Raw genomic sequence first — 15,025 nt, forward strand, 5'->3', positions numbered from 1 at the left:
ATCCCTTCTAAGCAGCATGCCTATTTTCTGCATAAAGGATATTTTGTGTGGTGGAACATCCCATCACCTGTGGTCTGAAGTGGTACATTCCAGACACAGGTTTGGCCATGTCTTCTGCTTCTTAAGAGATCTAGGCCTTCACTGCTTTTCAGCTTCAAAATCTAAACAGGGTATAATGAATAGTAGTGCTTGCTGAATGGTGCAGTTGCCTCTACAAAGTCTCTTTTTAATGTTTTTAGGATTGGGGACCCATCTGAGCAACTGTTTAGACTAAGCAGGCCACGGTGAATAGTATGTACTGTACTGTGTAACTTTCCACTGAAATGTAGTTTCCTCAGAGTCATGAGTTGCTTCATGTTTGTTCTTTGAAAGAGCTTCACATAAATAGATGATGGTCCTGTCAGTGATTCAAATTTAGGGAGCGGTTTTTAAGGTGGCACAACAGAGCTGTTGCTCAATCATCTTTTTTCCCCCTAAACCACTGAGAAACTTGCTGCTGCAGTTCAACATTTGAAGACTTTGTATAACTTTGGGGGAGTTTGTGAAATATTCATAACTTGACAGCAAGAAATGGTTTGCAAGGCAAGTCTTTGATCTGTGGACCCTGAATTCAGTTGTGGGAGCTGCAGGAGGGAAGATGGGGCCCGACAATTAACGAATGGGACCACAATGCCAGCGTAGCCATTTCTTGCCTATGAAAAAGTACGCAATGGTTTTGATTCTGCTAAAATGGTGATTCTTTTCTCGGTCTTCATATTTTTGCTTTGTGAAGAACAGTAAGAACTGGAGAAATATCTCTGGATCTATTAACCATAAGTGCCCCAGAGTAGACTGGAAGAAGACTGGAAAAGTAATGGTTAATGGCATGCAGTTTCCATCTCTTTCCTCTAGATTCTTTCTTTTCTGTCATCATCTTCAGTCCTTAGTTCTCATTCTCCATCTGTCATCTGTTCCTCCTTTTGGTGGTCCCTGCTGCAATTGTTGCGGACTGTGAAAACTGTAACTGTGTTTACTCTTGTCATTCGCTCAAGGGCTTTTTTTTGTGTGTGTGTGTGTGTGTGTGTGTGTGATGTTTTGTATATCCATTGCAGGAAGACCTTGAGCTGCACACCCTGGACAACAGCTAAAGTATTTATAGAGTGCCTCTCATATTAAAGAAAATACTAAGGTGGTGTAAAAGTAATATGCAAGTACAATAAAACATAAAATGCCATAAAAAGATTCTCTTGTAGGAAAGCTTTCTGATTGGGGCCTTTCTTCTTCAAGTTGTGGGATGGTTGCTGCTTGTTGGTATAAGAGATGCTGATACATTTCAATCCTCTTTAGCAGGAACTATCACTGGGCCTGAGCTTGGCCCTCCCAAACAACAAACGAAAGCTAAGACATTGTCATTGAGTTGATGGCAGAAGTGGCACAAGGTTTGAAGCAAGTCTCTACCTCCCTGCCCCTTGCTGACTTCCATTTTCCCTCCATCGCACAGGGAGGCTCCCTGTAACATAATTTGAGGACTTGTACAATAGAAATAAACATTTTTGTACTTTCAAATGCAGTTCAAGATCTTTCGCTTTAAAAAACCCCCAGCCATTTGTGTTCTCCATGTACGTATGTTGGAGGAGCTGTGTTTTATAGAGTGTGCTGGCATTTTATTTCCTGCTTTCTTTGTTGCATTCCTTGAACAGTCAGGCAGGGGACTTCAGCATGGTGGTAGGCACAACGAGGGGAGATTTAGGAGGGAGCAAAGAGGCCTTGAAAGCAAATTATCTTTTGTGAAACGGTATCATGAATAGGAGAGATGAAAATGGAAGAATTAAGGCTGGTTCGCATGATACTTCTTTCTGCCAGGATATCATGTGAATCCTGCCTATGCATTTCTTACACGGGACTTACCTACACATCTGTTTTGCTACATGTAGAATGAAATAGATAGGGGAAGATATCACCCTAGTCTCTCACTCTAGACTCTTAATGGGCAGAGCCAAGGTGGATAGTACTTCCTCAGGCTGCCCACAGCTGTGACCCATTCAGCTGTCCTCTCCACAACCCAGTTTCAGGTGCATCAAGTTTGTTGAGTTTTCTAGGAGGTCCAAAGGATGGGGAACGGGGGATCCCTCCACTCACTGCTCTTTCTTCACTCTCTGTCCTCTCCTCCTTGAAGTATTGTAACACTGGATTGGATGGGGAACCTGTGGCCCTTCAGATGCTGTTGGACTCTCATCAGCCCAAGTCAGCATGGTCAATGGGCATGGATGATGAGAGTTGTCATCCAATATCATCGGGAGAGGTCACAAGTTCAACATCCCTGCTATAGATCAGAGAAGGAATTGGAAGACCAGGGGAGCATATTTCAGCACGCTCCCACCTTATTACCCTGTTGCCGAAAGCTTGTGCTTTTTACAATTTCAGGGATATTTTAGGAGCCCCTTTGTATTCTGAATAGCAAATCAGTCTGCCTGTGCTGCTGGACTGTGGTCTGTTCTCATGGCCAGTTGCTTGGTCTGATATGTGTGTCTTCGGATTCTCATGCCCCTCATTTGCAGGAGCCCCTTGCATGCATGTTGAAAGGTGATGTCTTATTTTAAAGCTACATCTGCTTCTTTTCTCCGAGTGTTTTCTTTACCGTATGGGCTGTGTCAAGGTGGAAATGATTTTGACTGTTTTGTCATGTTAATGCTGCCTCTGAGGGTGTAGCATCAACATCCTTCCTGAGCTATATCATGAGCGCTTGCGCAAGTTAAGTTTCCATTAAGTCTCAGCCAGCAAGTTAGAGGGGGAAATGATTAAGTCGTGAATTCCGGCTAAAAAGATGAAGAGCTAAAAAGATGTTTTAGAGGAAACAATTCATAAAAGAAATTAAATAATAAACAAATGCGTACAAATGTTCTAAGTCATGCATGCTTTGTTTGAAATAAAGCATGCTGGGGGGAAAGGGTGTCAAAAGTCCCTTTTGTGGGGTTCACCCAAGGTGCATAAGTAGCAAGTTATTTGCATTTGGGGGATATAAAATTATCTTGTTCCTCTTCAGATCTTTCTGCAAGGTCAATCTGGTCAAATAAATTGGGGCTGTGTATGTTCTGTACAAGCACAGTACTTGGTATAAGACAAGATTATGCTGTAACTTCAGAACCGGGCTTCTTGAACATATTGAAATAAAAAGAAATAATAAAAGCCCTTTTCTAGCCATTATGGCAGAGTATTCTTGGAAGTGTGTGGGCGAACCCTGCTGAAATCTCGGAAGCCAGTGAGGATTGCTAATGAGATTTCTATTATTTGTCACTGGGTCCTCCATGTTCTTTGCCACGTACAGCTAGCAAAAGCAGAATAAATTGGACAGAGCAATCACATTTCATAATAAATCATTCATAATAGAATATTATGATGATTTGCCTAAGTTCTGATTCAGCTTGCAGAATTCTGGTTCAAATGTTTAGGCCCTGGTGTTGGGTATAAGCACCCTAAAATCCACATATTTCTTAAAGCAATCTTAAATCTTTTTTATTACTTTAAACTTTTGTATGTTTTAAAGTAGGGTTTAAATTTTTCTTGATTTTACTGTTTCATCTTTCGCAAACCACTTTGAGGTTTCTTTTTCCAATCAAGCAGTGTATACATTTTAGTAAGTAAGTAAGTAAGTCAAGCAAAGGTTTAGACCCCTCTGGTCGTGAAACTAGGCAGGAAAAATACATAGGAAATACCTGCTGAAATCACAGAAAATGGAATAGAAGCTGGGAGGCTTCCCAGGACTGAGCTTCAGTGCCTTACATAACTCTTGCTATTCCCTGTTAGTAACAGAAGCAGAATAAATTACAAGTAGGTAAGCACTTTAGTTTGCTTAATCATAACCAATGACACCTAACTTTGTTTAGTGTAGAATATGGTTTAATTTATGGCAGAATTTTGATATTTTGTTATCTTCTCCCTAAGGTTCACAGTATACATAGCCCTGTGTATATAGCAGTGTTTCCCAAACTTGAGTCTCCAGTTGGACTACAACTCCCATCATCCACGACCACTGGTCCTGCTAGCTAGGGTGATGGGAACTGTAGTCCAACAAGAGCTGGAACCCCAAGTTTGAGGAAGCTGGTATATATTATCCAGTTCTTGGCCAGACAATCTCTTGCCTTTCTTCCAACTTCTATGTACATGTTTGCTTCTCTCTATTGAGCCTGGAGCATCTTTGCTGAGGCTGATAGCATACACTAGAGTACAGAGCAGCTGCATAGTGGTTGCATGGTGGCATTTAAAGGGGGGGACTCCTTTTTCAAAAGTCTGTAGAGGCTTGAATGAGGGATTGCCCGTTTCCCAACATATTTCTTTGGAGCTTAACTTGCAGTTTTTATGTCCAGCTTGGAAGGTCTGTGTTTCGCAAGCATCATGTCGCTCTCCCTCTGTGGGCTTTGTGGAGATGCCTTGCTCACCTTTTCTTCACATCCACCTAGAGCCTTCTCTTCTTTCATTTTTTCCTCCTTTGGTATTTCTTTGCTTCTCTCCATCCATCTCCTGGTTCCTCATCCCCCTGCATGCCACTAACTAGTTTCATTAGATGTTAATTGATTTGTGAATTCAGGCTGAATTGCATCATCAGCAGATGGCGGATCCCGACCTGTTGGAGGAGTCTTCGTCTCTGCTGGAGCCGAGTGAACTGGGAAGAGGAACCCCGCTACGATTAGGGTAAGTGCAACTTTCACTTTTCAGCAGCGTCGGTTGTGTTCTATAGGATCTCTTCTGCACGTCAGGCATGATTGGTTAAGGCCGTAGGACTTGGGTTTGTATTCTTCCGTACTATTCTTGATTCCTTGGAGGAGAGCAAGCTATTTCTTGGTGTTAATATTATTTAGCGGAATCTGAATTAAGTTGCTCAGTACTAGATCTGATTGAACAGGATGCATCTCGTGCCAGATTGTTGACAGAAAAGCAGTTAACTGACAGCAGTTCCACTTTTGTGTTTTTGGAAATGTAAAGAACCGAATAAATATTGGCCCCAGGCTGGGCAGATAATATAGAATTTCTGTAGCTTATCAGTTTTCACTCTCCACTCTATCTCCTTGTAGTGCTGCTTTGATATTTAGATAGCCTTGACAGCTGCTATGGATGCCTTTTATGTGCACCAACAATTGATAAGCAGAGTTCTAGATTTACACAGTAGTGGATTTTGTTCAGATTCTGAAAGGCTGACATGGAAATATTTTCAGTTAAAGATCTACTGAATTTGTCCTTATATTAGCATACAAAATTCAGGCAAAATGACAATCCTGTGTGTTTTTCTGTCTGCATGAATTTTGTTCAGCTTCCATTCTCATGTTTGATTTCATGTAGTATTGTACTTGATATTCACTTGCTTTATTTTCTGTGGTGCAGCTTAGTTTTTTTTATATAATTGCTGAAGAACGAATTGTGTTATATGGACCATTTTAACAAATAGTGTCCTGCAGCAAATTTCCAGCCCCTTGAGAATGTAGCTTTTTATTTCTTATTTCTATAACATTTGCTAATTTTTGCCTTAATTCAGATGTTAATGCCAATCACGCTTTGAACTAACTATCTAGAACCCATAATGGTTTGAGGTTCCGAACATACAGCAGGTATACTATGTGGTGTGTAGAGTGCTTGGCTGCTTTTGTTTTTCCTTTGTCTCAACACTCAGTGCCATAAGATTATGCCTCTCTCCTTGGTGTAGCAGTCTTTGGGAGTAGACTGTAACCTATAGCTGGTCAATTCAGACACCACATCGCAAATCATGATTCGCAAATCCACCTCAAAGCACGGTTCCCCATCCTGCTTTGCTGGTCAATTGTGAAACAAGGGTTACCAGTTTATATGTCATGCCAAACCATAGTTCTGCTTCCTTAGCCACAGTGTGTCAAGCCTTTCTATAGGCACAGCACAAAAGAGCTAAAGTGGCTTAATAATAATAATAATAATAATAATAATGCTCCCAACAGAATATTAAAAATAGAATCAAGCATTAAAAACTTCCCTAAACAGGGCTGCCTTCAGATGTTTTCTAAAAGTCAGGTAGTTCTTAATGCTGGAAGAAACAGAGTTTGAATCCTACCACCTTCTTTTTTTTTACTAAAATTGCATAGACAGTGGCTTGTTTCCCTTTCACATTCACCAAACCGTTCATGTTGGGTCCCTCTCTTGCTTTCTGTTGCCTTTACAGTATCTGTCTGTGTTTCTTCCAGGCCCTGCACTGAACAGAACATTGCTGAATGCGTACTAATTTCTTTTATTTTTGTGTGACTTCCATTGTGTTCAGATTTGTGGCTGGTGTGATCAATCGTGAGCGGATCCCTACCTTTGAGCGGATGCTGTGGAGGGTGTGTCGTGGAAATGTCTTCTTGCGTCAGGCTGAAATTGAAAATCCGCTGGAGGACCCTGTGACGGTATAAGGGCTGCTTTTGCAGCTGTGGGCTGTCGAGATGAAAGCTTGCAGCCTAACTTCTTACAGTGTGTTCTTCTTAACAAAAGCTTGACTTCTGTTGTGGATCAGGGGGAAATCATATTTTAATTGGATCTGAAATACAACTTCCTGCTTGCTTTGAAGCCATTTGATAATGCCCTCATTATGTGGAGGTGTAAGATCGTGAAATTTTTAAAGTGGTCTTCTCTTTTGACAGCTTAACAATTCACTTATAGAAGTTACCTTTTATCTCAGTACCCTCAAATACATCCTCAAAAGAGTTTTAAGTCAATATCCTTGAAAAGATATTCTCAGTTGAAGTTTTGGCTATTTATGGTTTTAGTCTACTAAAGAAGAACATTAAGCTAGATGAATGAGCTCAAAAACCAAATGCTCTCTAAATATTGGATGGACTTGATTTAAGTACATGTTTGCATATTCTAATGTAGGTGTGCTGTAATAATTAAATTTGTCACATGTTTTAAAATGTAAACAAAACGGATCCTGAAACACACTGTTAAATGACACACATGGACCTGCTTTTGTTAACTTAAACAACTAACGGTATCAACAGCGTTAGTGGTGAGGGCAAATAATGGTACCCAGCCAGATGGTGGAGTAGAAATAAAAAATTATTATTATTATTATTATTATTATTATTATTATTAAAGGTAGTAAGTAGTATGGAGCTTGAATAATGCCAGCTACTCTAGAGTTTGGGCTCAGGGGTTACCCTAAGTCTTGGGAAATGCTTCCAGGCAGGCTTGACTCTTGGGTGTCTTGTTTGAGAAACCAAATACCAGTTATAATGAAGGTGAAATTATGATTTGTGAAAAGTTCAGATGGGTGCGTGAGAGGCAGAAAAGAGGTCTCTCTTCCCCCCACAAGACAGTTTGAAGCCCCTAGTCAAGGTTTATTTTGTCCCTACCACCTGTCTACTAATGTCCAAGATAAGCAAATCTTTTCATTTTTCCTTCATTTGCATGTCTGTATATGCTGCAGAAACCAGCTGTTTGTGGGGTGGGATATATATTTTTAAAGCACAGTCCCAGCTTAGGATTCAGAATGTCTTTGTCTTAGAGAAGGCAGTCGGAATCATAGCAATCAGCTGCCTTCATCCTTAGCAGAGGAAAGTGTAATGGACAACAAGGTTGCACCCACCCAATGCCCCTATTCTCATCAAGGCTGCACAAAAGTTTCCTAATGGAGGTAGCCCGGTGTCTTGTTCTTGAACAAATGCAGGAAGGGGGGGGGAGTCGCTATCTGAGCCCAGCCAGCTGCCTGAAGAATGCACTGCTGGCCTCCCCGGAGAGTTCAAGGGTTTGGACTCTAAAGTCCACCGCATACATCAGTTCCTTTCCATTCACTCCTTTTCCTTCTGCTTGTTTACTGCAGATCACGTCCTTGTTCAGCTGCTAGGCTTATCTGCCTGGGTTCTCTGGTTACATTGCAGTTCCTCTTTATACCAGCCAAACTTAATTAGATAGGGTTATTAATCTCTGCTTCTCCTCCTCCCCTGCCCCCCTCAATTATTTTGCAAAAGCACAATGAGTTTACTTAGTAGCCTCTTCCTGGAACACGTATGAGAACCTTGCAGGGTCTGAGGTGGAAAAGGATACATTTTGAAAGGCTCCCTAATGCTACAGATGTTGGCAGGCTGCTGGGTGTGTGTGCGTGTGTAGTTGAGACCCAGGAAATGGCTCCATATTAGTGTTAAAGGTTTTGAAGGCCTAACCCCAGAAGCTTATTCCGCTGTTTTTTGAAGGCTTCTCTCTGCATTGGCTTCCCCCTCTCTCTTCTAGGGGGACTATGTGCACAAGTCGGTGTTCATTATTTTCTTCCAAGGTGACCAGCTGAAAAACCGAGTCAAGAAGATCTGTGAAGGGTAAGCAAGTTGGAAATACGGGAGGTTCTTGGAGTTCAAGCAGCTCATTCGAAATTCATGTAGAGCTGGCTTTCAAGTGGTGAGCACTCCATCATATTAGCTGTGTTGTCACTTTGTCACTGAAGCAGACTGTGTGCCTTTCAGATTCCGGGCTTCTCTCTACCCCTGTCCAGAAACTCCACAGGAAAGGAAGGAAATGGCTGCTGGAGTCAACACCAGGATCGATGACCTTCAGATGGTATGAATGATGCAGGGGTGGGGAATGATCAGGTTTTTTCCCCCTTGGTGCTCCTCCTGAGCTCTGAATTGTTCTCTGTTGTGGTTGGTTTGCTACCCTCAGGGAAGTTTATCTTCAATTATATACTCGAATAGGGGGTGTGGTGTTCATTGATCTAAGTGGACAGATAATTTGGCTGTGAAAGCTAACTGCCAGGTGTCCCTCGAATCAGGTGTTGGTTCTGGTCCAAACCCACTCCCTCCTAAGGCTATAACTATTTTCTTAATGAAGTATTTTTAGGCCATATCTCAGGGTAAACACCCTCACAAGGCTGCTTACAATGGTAAACAATAATAAAAATAGGTAAAATAAAAACAACTATTTAAGGAGTTCCAGGTAATAGTATACATGATTCAAAATAATTTCAATTTCAGCACTGTAATACCACCAACAGAAAAAAATCAAGGTGGTCTAGATGGTTTTTAAAAATCCTGCATAAAAACGTTAATACCTATCTTAGTGGGTAAAAAATGCATAGAGGTGCAGCCACTGAAAATGCTATTGTGTGCCTGCCCAACCTACTTGATCTCAATACACAGGCAAGATCATGTGGATGAAGAAGGTCCTTTAGGTAACCTGGTCCCAATACTTTTCCAGTGTACCCTGTGACACCTGACTCAGCTTCCCTGAATGAGAGATCCTTTATTTCAATCTGCTTCCCTGGCTGGATATGCAACTTTGGTAGCCTTTGTAGACTATCCCCTCCTGGGAATTGGCAGGGCGAATTTCTACTTGCTGATTCTCTTAGACCTTGGAGGTTTTTGGCACTGTAAGCTACCACATCTCATTACTTGATTTGGAGCTTCTAGTGGGCGTTCAATGCCAGCCTTGAGTTGCTTTTGGTTTCTCTGGATGGTTTCAGAAAGTAACCTTCGAAGAATGCCAAGCCATCTGCTTACTGGGTATTTTGCATTGCTATTAACTCGGCTGGCTAGCTTCTTGGCCCAATTCAAGGAGCTAACTTAACCTGAGATATCCTAGTCTTGCGGAGCCCCTCTTCTGCCTCGACATATTTTTCTTTAGCAAAGGCCCTACTGAAGATCCTGACATAGTACGTACTGGCATAGTACGTTGGGCTCACCATTGCCCTGAGGCAATGGGCTGCACTTCTTGTGGAGGTAACAAATGCAGCTCTGTTTAGCCCCCTGTAAAGCACTAATTGTGGTCATTTGTTGGTTTTTGGGTACTGTCAGAAGTTGGCCTTGCTATAGCTTCCAGAGTGGTTATATTGTTTTAGTCTTTTTAATAGACTTATTCTGTCTATATAGTCATTTTCAGATGTAAAGTTTTGAAGCAATCTGGTCTTTTACACAAGAAATCTGCCAAAGTTGAGAAACTCCCCACGCAGTCTCTCCCCCCCCGCCCATGCTGCATTTTTCCTACCAAATGCCAGCAGAGGTGGGGCAGGGGTGAACATTCTCTTACTGGGAATGCAAGCAATTTGTTCTTTTGGCATACTCGGCAGGGATGCTGTGGGATACGTAGCATATGTAACTGCAACAACAGGGTTGGAATTGCAGAGCTTGTGAGCAGGGGTGGTCCTGTCCACCCCCGTTTTTCAGTTTTCCTCACCACTGCGTAGTTATCATACCCTCCCTCTGCCTTCAGCTAAACATCTTGTTGTTCTTGGGCTGGAAGTGATTTGTGGGATTGTACCATGGGGGCATGGACATGGTTGTCTGCTGCACAACAAAAAACATCCGGGGGTGGCGGGGGGAGGGAAGATATAAAGTTTGTAGCCTGTATGGCTGCAAAAATAGGATCTGAAAATATGTGAAGTCTCAAGGTAGAGTGGGCTAAGTAAAATTTCCATAGATGATAGGGTAGAGAATGATAAACGCCCCATTTGAGCCTCTTCTTTCCTTGGTTAATGCAAAGCAGAACAAACATTGCACATGAAGACTATGGGTAATTGCATTTATTTTAATTGGAGCACGTAATTCCCTGTTTTCTGGATGCAAAATCTGTAGTATGCACAACCACAGTCTTTGTTCCAGGCTTACTGTATCTTCTGTTACAGCAGAACTCTCAGAATTAGACAGTGTGGGAATGCAGTTCAGCATCTCTTGAGCCTGGCCTTATGTGACACGGTCCCTCTTTCCCTTCAGGTGTTGAACCAAACGGAGGATCACCGGCAGAGGGTCCTGCAGGCTGCTGCCAAGAACGTCCGTGTCTGGTTCATAAAGGTGCGCAAGATGAAGGCCATCTACCACACCTTGAACCTCTGCAACATCGATGTGACCCAGAAATGTCTCATTGCTGAAGTCTGGTGTCCCGTTGCTGACCTTGACTCCATCCAGTTCGCCCTCAGGCGGGGCACGGTAAGTACAATTCATACCACTCTGGCTCTACTGCTATGCCCTGAAAACACTGCTGGTGCACACTTCCAGTGAAAGCATCTTTATAGGCAAAACATGGGGGGAATCCCATTGGTCTTGGAAGCAAAATCTGCTGCTTTCCCCAAAAGACTCTTGGTTTTTGGATACAGGTGTCCTGAGTCTAAACAGGACTGCATAATAGCCGTGGCTAGTTTCGTGTACTGCTCTGGCCTTGACAAACATGCTTCTTCTCCAACCCTGATATTTGTATGGATATTTCAGTGGCAATCTATCTCTTTCCCTTTTTGTCTCCACCCTCTAAATGGGAGAAGAGCACAGTGCACTCATTTGAAATCTGTCTGACTTTGAAAACAAACACGGCCTTTGGCCCAGATTCCTCACTTCTTTCTGAAGGGAAGAGACTTGCCTAGAATTTTTAGCCTGTAACAAAGACACACCCACAGCTTGGATCCCCTTTCTGACTCCGTAGCATTAGGACAACTGAATTCTTCTAGTTCTGGACTCGTTTGGATGGTGACGAGTAGATCTTTTCCACTGGGCTTTAAAAGCTCGTCTGACACGCTGTTTGTTTTCACATAATGCACAGGACATTTTAATACATGCACACCTTCCTGCCTTAAGGCACTTGACTGGGAGAGGGACTGGAATACATTAATTGATTTGCTGTTAGAGGCTCAGGAGCTAATCCAGTGCGATCTCTCTTGCCTTCGGAAACATGCCTGATCATGTAATTTGCATCCGTCGGAAACAAAACGCAGCTGTGCAGGGAGCCTGCAGAGTGGCAACCTACAAGAGCTTTCTAAACGATTAGGAAAAGTGTGTGGTGATAAGTTGATCTTGGTTTCTGTTCCACAACAAGCTAATCTCTCTAACCTCCAGTGTGTTTGTGTGTAACAGGAGCACAGCGGATCCACCGTCCCCTCCATCCTGAATAGGATGCAGACCAACCAGACGCCACCCACATACAACAAGACAAACAAGTTCACCGCTGGGTTTCAGAACATCGTAGATGCCTATGGCATTGGAACCTATCGTGAGATCAATCCAGGTAATGGCGTCTGGCCTACTAAAAGCAGCCTTTCCTTCTAGCACCTGATAAATTGTTGAAGAAGCTTGATCTGTCTGTTCTCTCTGGCTTGTGCATCTGCATAACCTTATGTGGAGAGGAACTGATGTTGCTTGGGGTGGGGGAGGGTTGACTCTTAGCAAACACGACTGCAAGCATAGATCTCTTCACCACCACCACCCTCAGAAACTAAACAGATTTATGAACATAGTGAACCAAATCCATATAGAACTAACGAAGCCAAGGAGGCATGCGTCTGGATGAGAGGCTGCCTCGAACCCCATGTAAGCTGCTTCTCAGCTTCCTTCAGAGGGAGAATGGGAAGTATAATGAATAATAAAAAAGACACAAAACTTTATGGCTTTTAAGGTATGCTTGTCAATCTTCTTGAGGCACATGTAGAAGGTGATTAATAAATTAATAAATAAAATAGAAAGGGAGGTATCAGCACAAAAAATTCCCACCGTTCCCACAAAAAAATCCCACAGTTAATTAAGGGCTGAGCCTGCACAGTGGGTACATAATGCTGGCTGGCAGCATAGAACTGAGAATTGGAAAAGGATGTGGCTGGCTGGAACCCTGAATAGGAACACTCCACACTGCAATATTTTGTTGTAGTTCTCACTTGCCATGTCTAACATTAATTGTTAAACAACATCTCCATGAAGTTATTAAATTCTTTCTTGGGGAAATAGGCAGTTGTGCTAGTTCATACAGGATACGTTAGCATTTGAAAATTAATTAGGTTTGAAATAACATTGTCTTATCCCAAGCTAGTTAATTTCCCTTACTTCAGAAGCAGAATTGCTCCTTTGCTAGCTTAATGCAGCATCTCCTTCATGAAAACTAAGCAACTTCTGTAGAGCAGAAGGACAAGGGTTGGGGGGTTTTTTTGGTCAGAGAGAAAGAAGTCTCTGTTAGAGAGGGATCTGAGCACCAAGAAGGGGAAATGAGTGAGCTGATATGTCGGCTTACTTTTTAATCCAATTTAAATGAGTGTGAAGCTCATTTCCTTACACAAGGACTTCTGTGAAATATTGTAAAGCTGGATGAGTGGTGGCTTTTTTCTTCAGGGCAGCATAGGCTTGTGAAAGAGAGAACGTCTAGTCTTCCGAGTCAGTTGCGCAGAGTTCAGCAGAATGGCCAAGTAGCATCCTACAGCCCTGAGTGGTATGAAAAGAAGACGTAGTAGTAGCCTGAGCAGAACAACTTTATTAAGGCTATTTAGTTAGGTGCATTTAGCAGTCTACTACACAGTATAATATTATCCACTTTGATATATCTAAAGATATGGCTGATATTTGCCCAGATTTCAAGTATTCATTGCATTTACCGCCTAAACAAATTGCCAGTGAGACAGTGGATTTTCAGAATGCACTAAGCCAGCTCATATAAGGAGTCCATAGGGCTAGCGGTCCAGAACTGGTCCTGGGATGGCTGCCTCTCCCAAGAGATGGGCTGCGTTGTCCATCATGCACTTACCTTCACTTGCATCCCCCCCCCCCCAGCTCCATACACTATCATCACCTTCCCGTTCCTGTTTGCTGTGATGTTTGGGGATGTCGGCCACGGAATTCTCATGACGCTGTTTGGTGTGTGGATGGTGATCCGGGAGAGCCGTATCCTGTCACAGAAGAGCGACAACGAGGTATTGATGGCAAACACACACACCCACCCCAATTTGGGCAGGGTGTGGGGTTGGGAATGAAAGTGAAAGTGGAAGATCAGTCTCCAGCTCCTTGCGAAGTATTTGATTCCATCTTCAATATGAAGAATTCATTGTAATCTAGAGAATAGCAAGAATTAGCGAGGTCCTTTCCTGGCAGAGTTGCGACTTTTGCAGCCTTTAATAAGCGTCCAGAGAAAAGCTTCGCATGCTGCCTTAAGGCTAGTAAGCTTTGAGAGGTCCTAGAATTTGGTCTGGAGAATGGCAGGGGTGCAAATAAGCTTCACTTAATCTAGTCACATCTACTGGGAACTTGTTTGGCATTCAAATTTGAAGAAGGAAGCTTTGCACTTTCTGGTGTTTTTCTGCCTCCTTTCCCTGGGCAGAGCAGGCAGGCATTTTCAGTACATTCTCTGCCCTTCTGGATCAGGCCTGTGGCCTCTCAAGCCCTGGAATAAGGTGGACAGAGATTTCCCTTGTCTTTGGTTGCAGTGTCCTTCTCTGAGGGGTGATGGCGGTGGGGCGATAGCAATGTCTTGATTATGCAACTCATATTTTCCCCCCTCTCTCCCCACACTGTGCCTCCCCCCCCCCCATTCTCCTTCTCTTCACTTGTTTACTGGCCAGATGTTCAGCACCATTTTCTGCGGCCGCTACATCATTCTCCTGATGGGTTCTTTCTCCATATATACCGGTCTGATCTATAACGACTGCTTCTCAAAGTCTCTCAATATGTTTGGCTCATCCTGGAGCGTCCGGCCAATGTTCCTGAAATCCAACTGGACGTAAGTTGATGAGATGCTCACAAAGGCACAAGGAAGGCCTGTGAAATGCTCACTCTGAGCAGTGTGCTAATGCGGGAGGGGTGGGTGGGAAGAGGACATGGCAGGGATGCAGCAGCACCTCCTGTGTGACTAGCGCATTCTCTGTGTGGAACTAAAGAACCTGAGCTGTTTCCCGCCCCGCCTCCCCTGCCCCCCAGCTGTGCCGAAGATGCACTCCACTATTGTGCCTGTGTTGTATTCCTCCAGCCATTCTTTGTTTATAGCTTTCTGCTCTCTTGCCCACAGAGAAGATCTTCTCAAGGAATATCCTAGCCTTCAGCTAAATCCTGCCATTGAGGGTGTCTTCGGTGGGGCATACCCCTTTGGCATAGATCCGGTAAGAGCACCTCCTTGCAGCTACTGTTCACGAGTGGAGCTGTTTGTTTCTTGAACAGCAAGTGTTGATCAGGGTGGTAGAGTTCTGAACTGTGCCACTTCCTCTTAAGTCTCTTTTTGGGAAACCACCGTGTAAAGAACTCCCTGCATACAGTAAGCTTAGAAAACCAGGGAGGAGGCTGTGCTGATCTGTTCCCCTTCTGATGTTGCTTTATGGAGGGAGCTCTTTACG

At 43.2% G+C, this 15,025-nt stretch overlaps 1 protein-coding gene and 1 long non-coding RNA gene across 17 annotated transcripts in view; one reads left to right on the forward strand and one right to left on the reverse strand.

Moving 5' to 3' along the window:
- Window positions 1-15,025, reverse strand: part of LOC310662055 — a 359,048-nt gene that overhangs the window by 44,728 nt on the left and 299,295 nt on the right. The gene's annotated exons all lie outside the window — the stretch shown is intronic.
- Window positions 1-15,025, forward strand: part of ATP6V0A1 (ATPase H+ transporting V0 subunit a1) — a 41,622-nt gene that overhangs the window by 7,558 nt on the left and 19,039 nt on the right. For 9 of the 16 annotated variants that reach the window (XM_083408556.1, XM_083408566.1, XM_083408569.1 and 6 more), the window contains exons 6-14: window positions 4,565-4,668; window positions 6,257-6,383; window positions 8,203-8,285; window positions 8,430-8,523; window positions 10,671-10,883; window positions 11,799-11,949; window positions 13,476-13,615; window positions 14,261-14,418; window positions 14,704-14,794. In XM_083408556.1, the coding sequence (XP_083264682.1) occupies window positions 4,565-4,668; window positions 6,257-6,383; window positions 8,203-8,285; window positions 8,430-8,523; window positions 10,671-10,883; window positions 11,799-11,949; window positions 13,476-13,615; window positions 14,261-14,418; window positions 14,704-14,794 (1,161 nt within the window). The remainder of the gene's footprint in view (window positions 1-4,564; window positions 4,669-6,256; window positions 6,384-8,202; window positions 8,286-8,429; window positions 8,524-10,670; window positions 10,884-11,798; window positions 11,950-13,475; window positions 13,616-14,260; window positions 14,419-14,703; window positions 14,795-15,025) is intronic. The other 7 variants (XM_083408567.1, XM_083408559.1, XM_083408561.1 and 4 more) reach the window with 1 other exon arrangement.

The sequence above is a fragment of the Podarcis tiliguerta genome (genome assembly GCF_965153285.1).
Source record: "Podarcis tiliguerta genome assembly, chromosome: 13".
Lineage (NCBI taxonomy): Eukaryota > Metazoa > Chordata > Lepidosauria > Squamata > Lacertidae > Podarcis > Podarcis tiliguerta.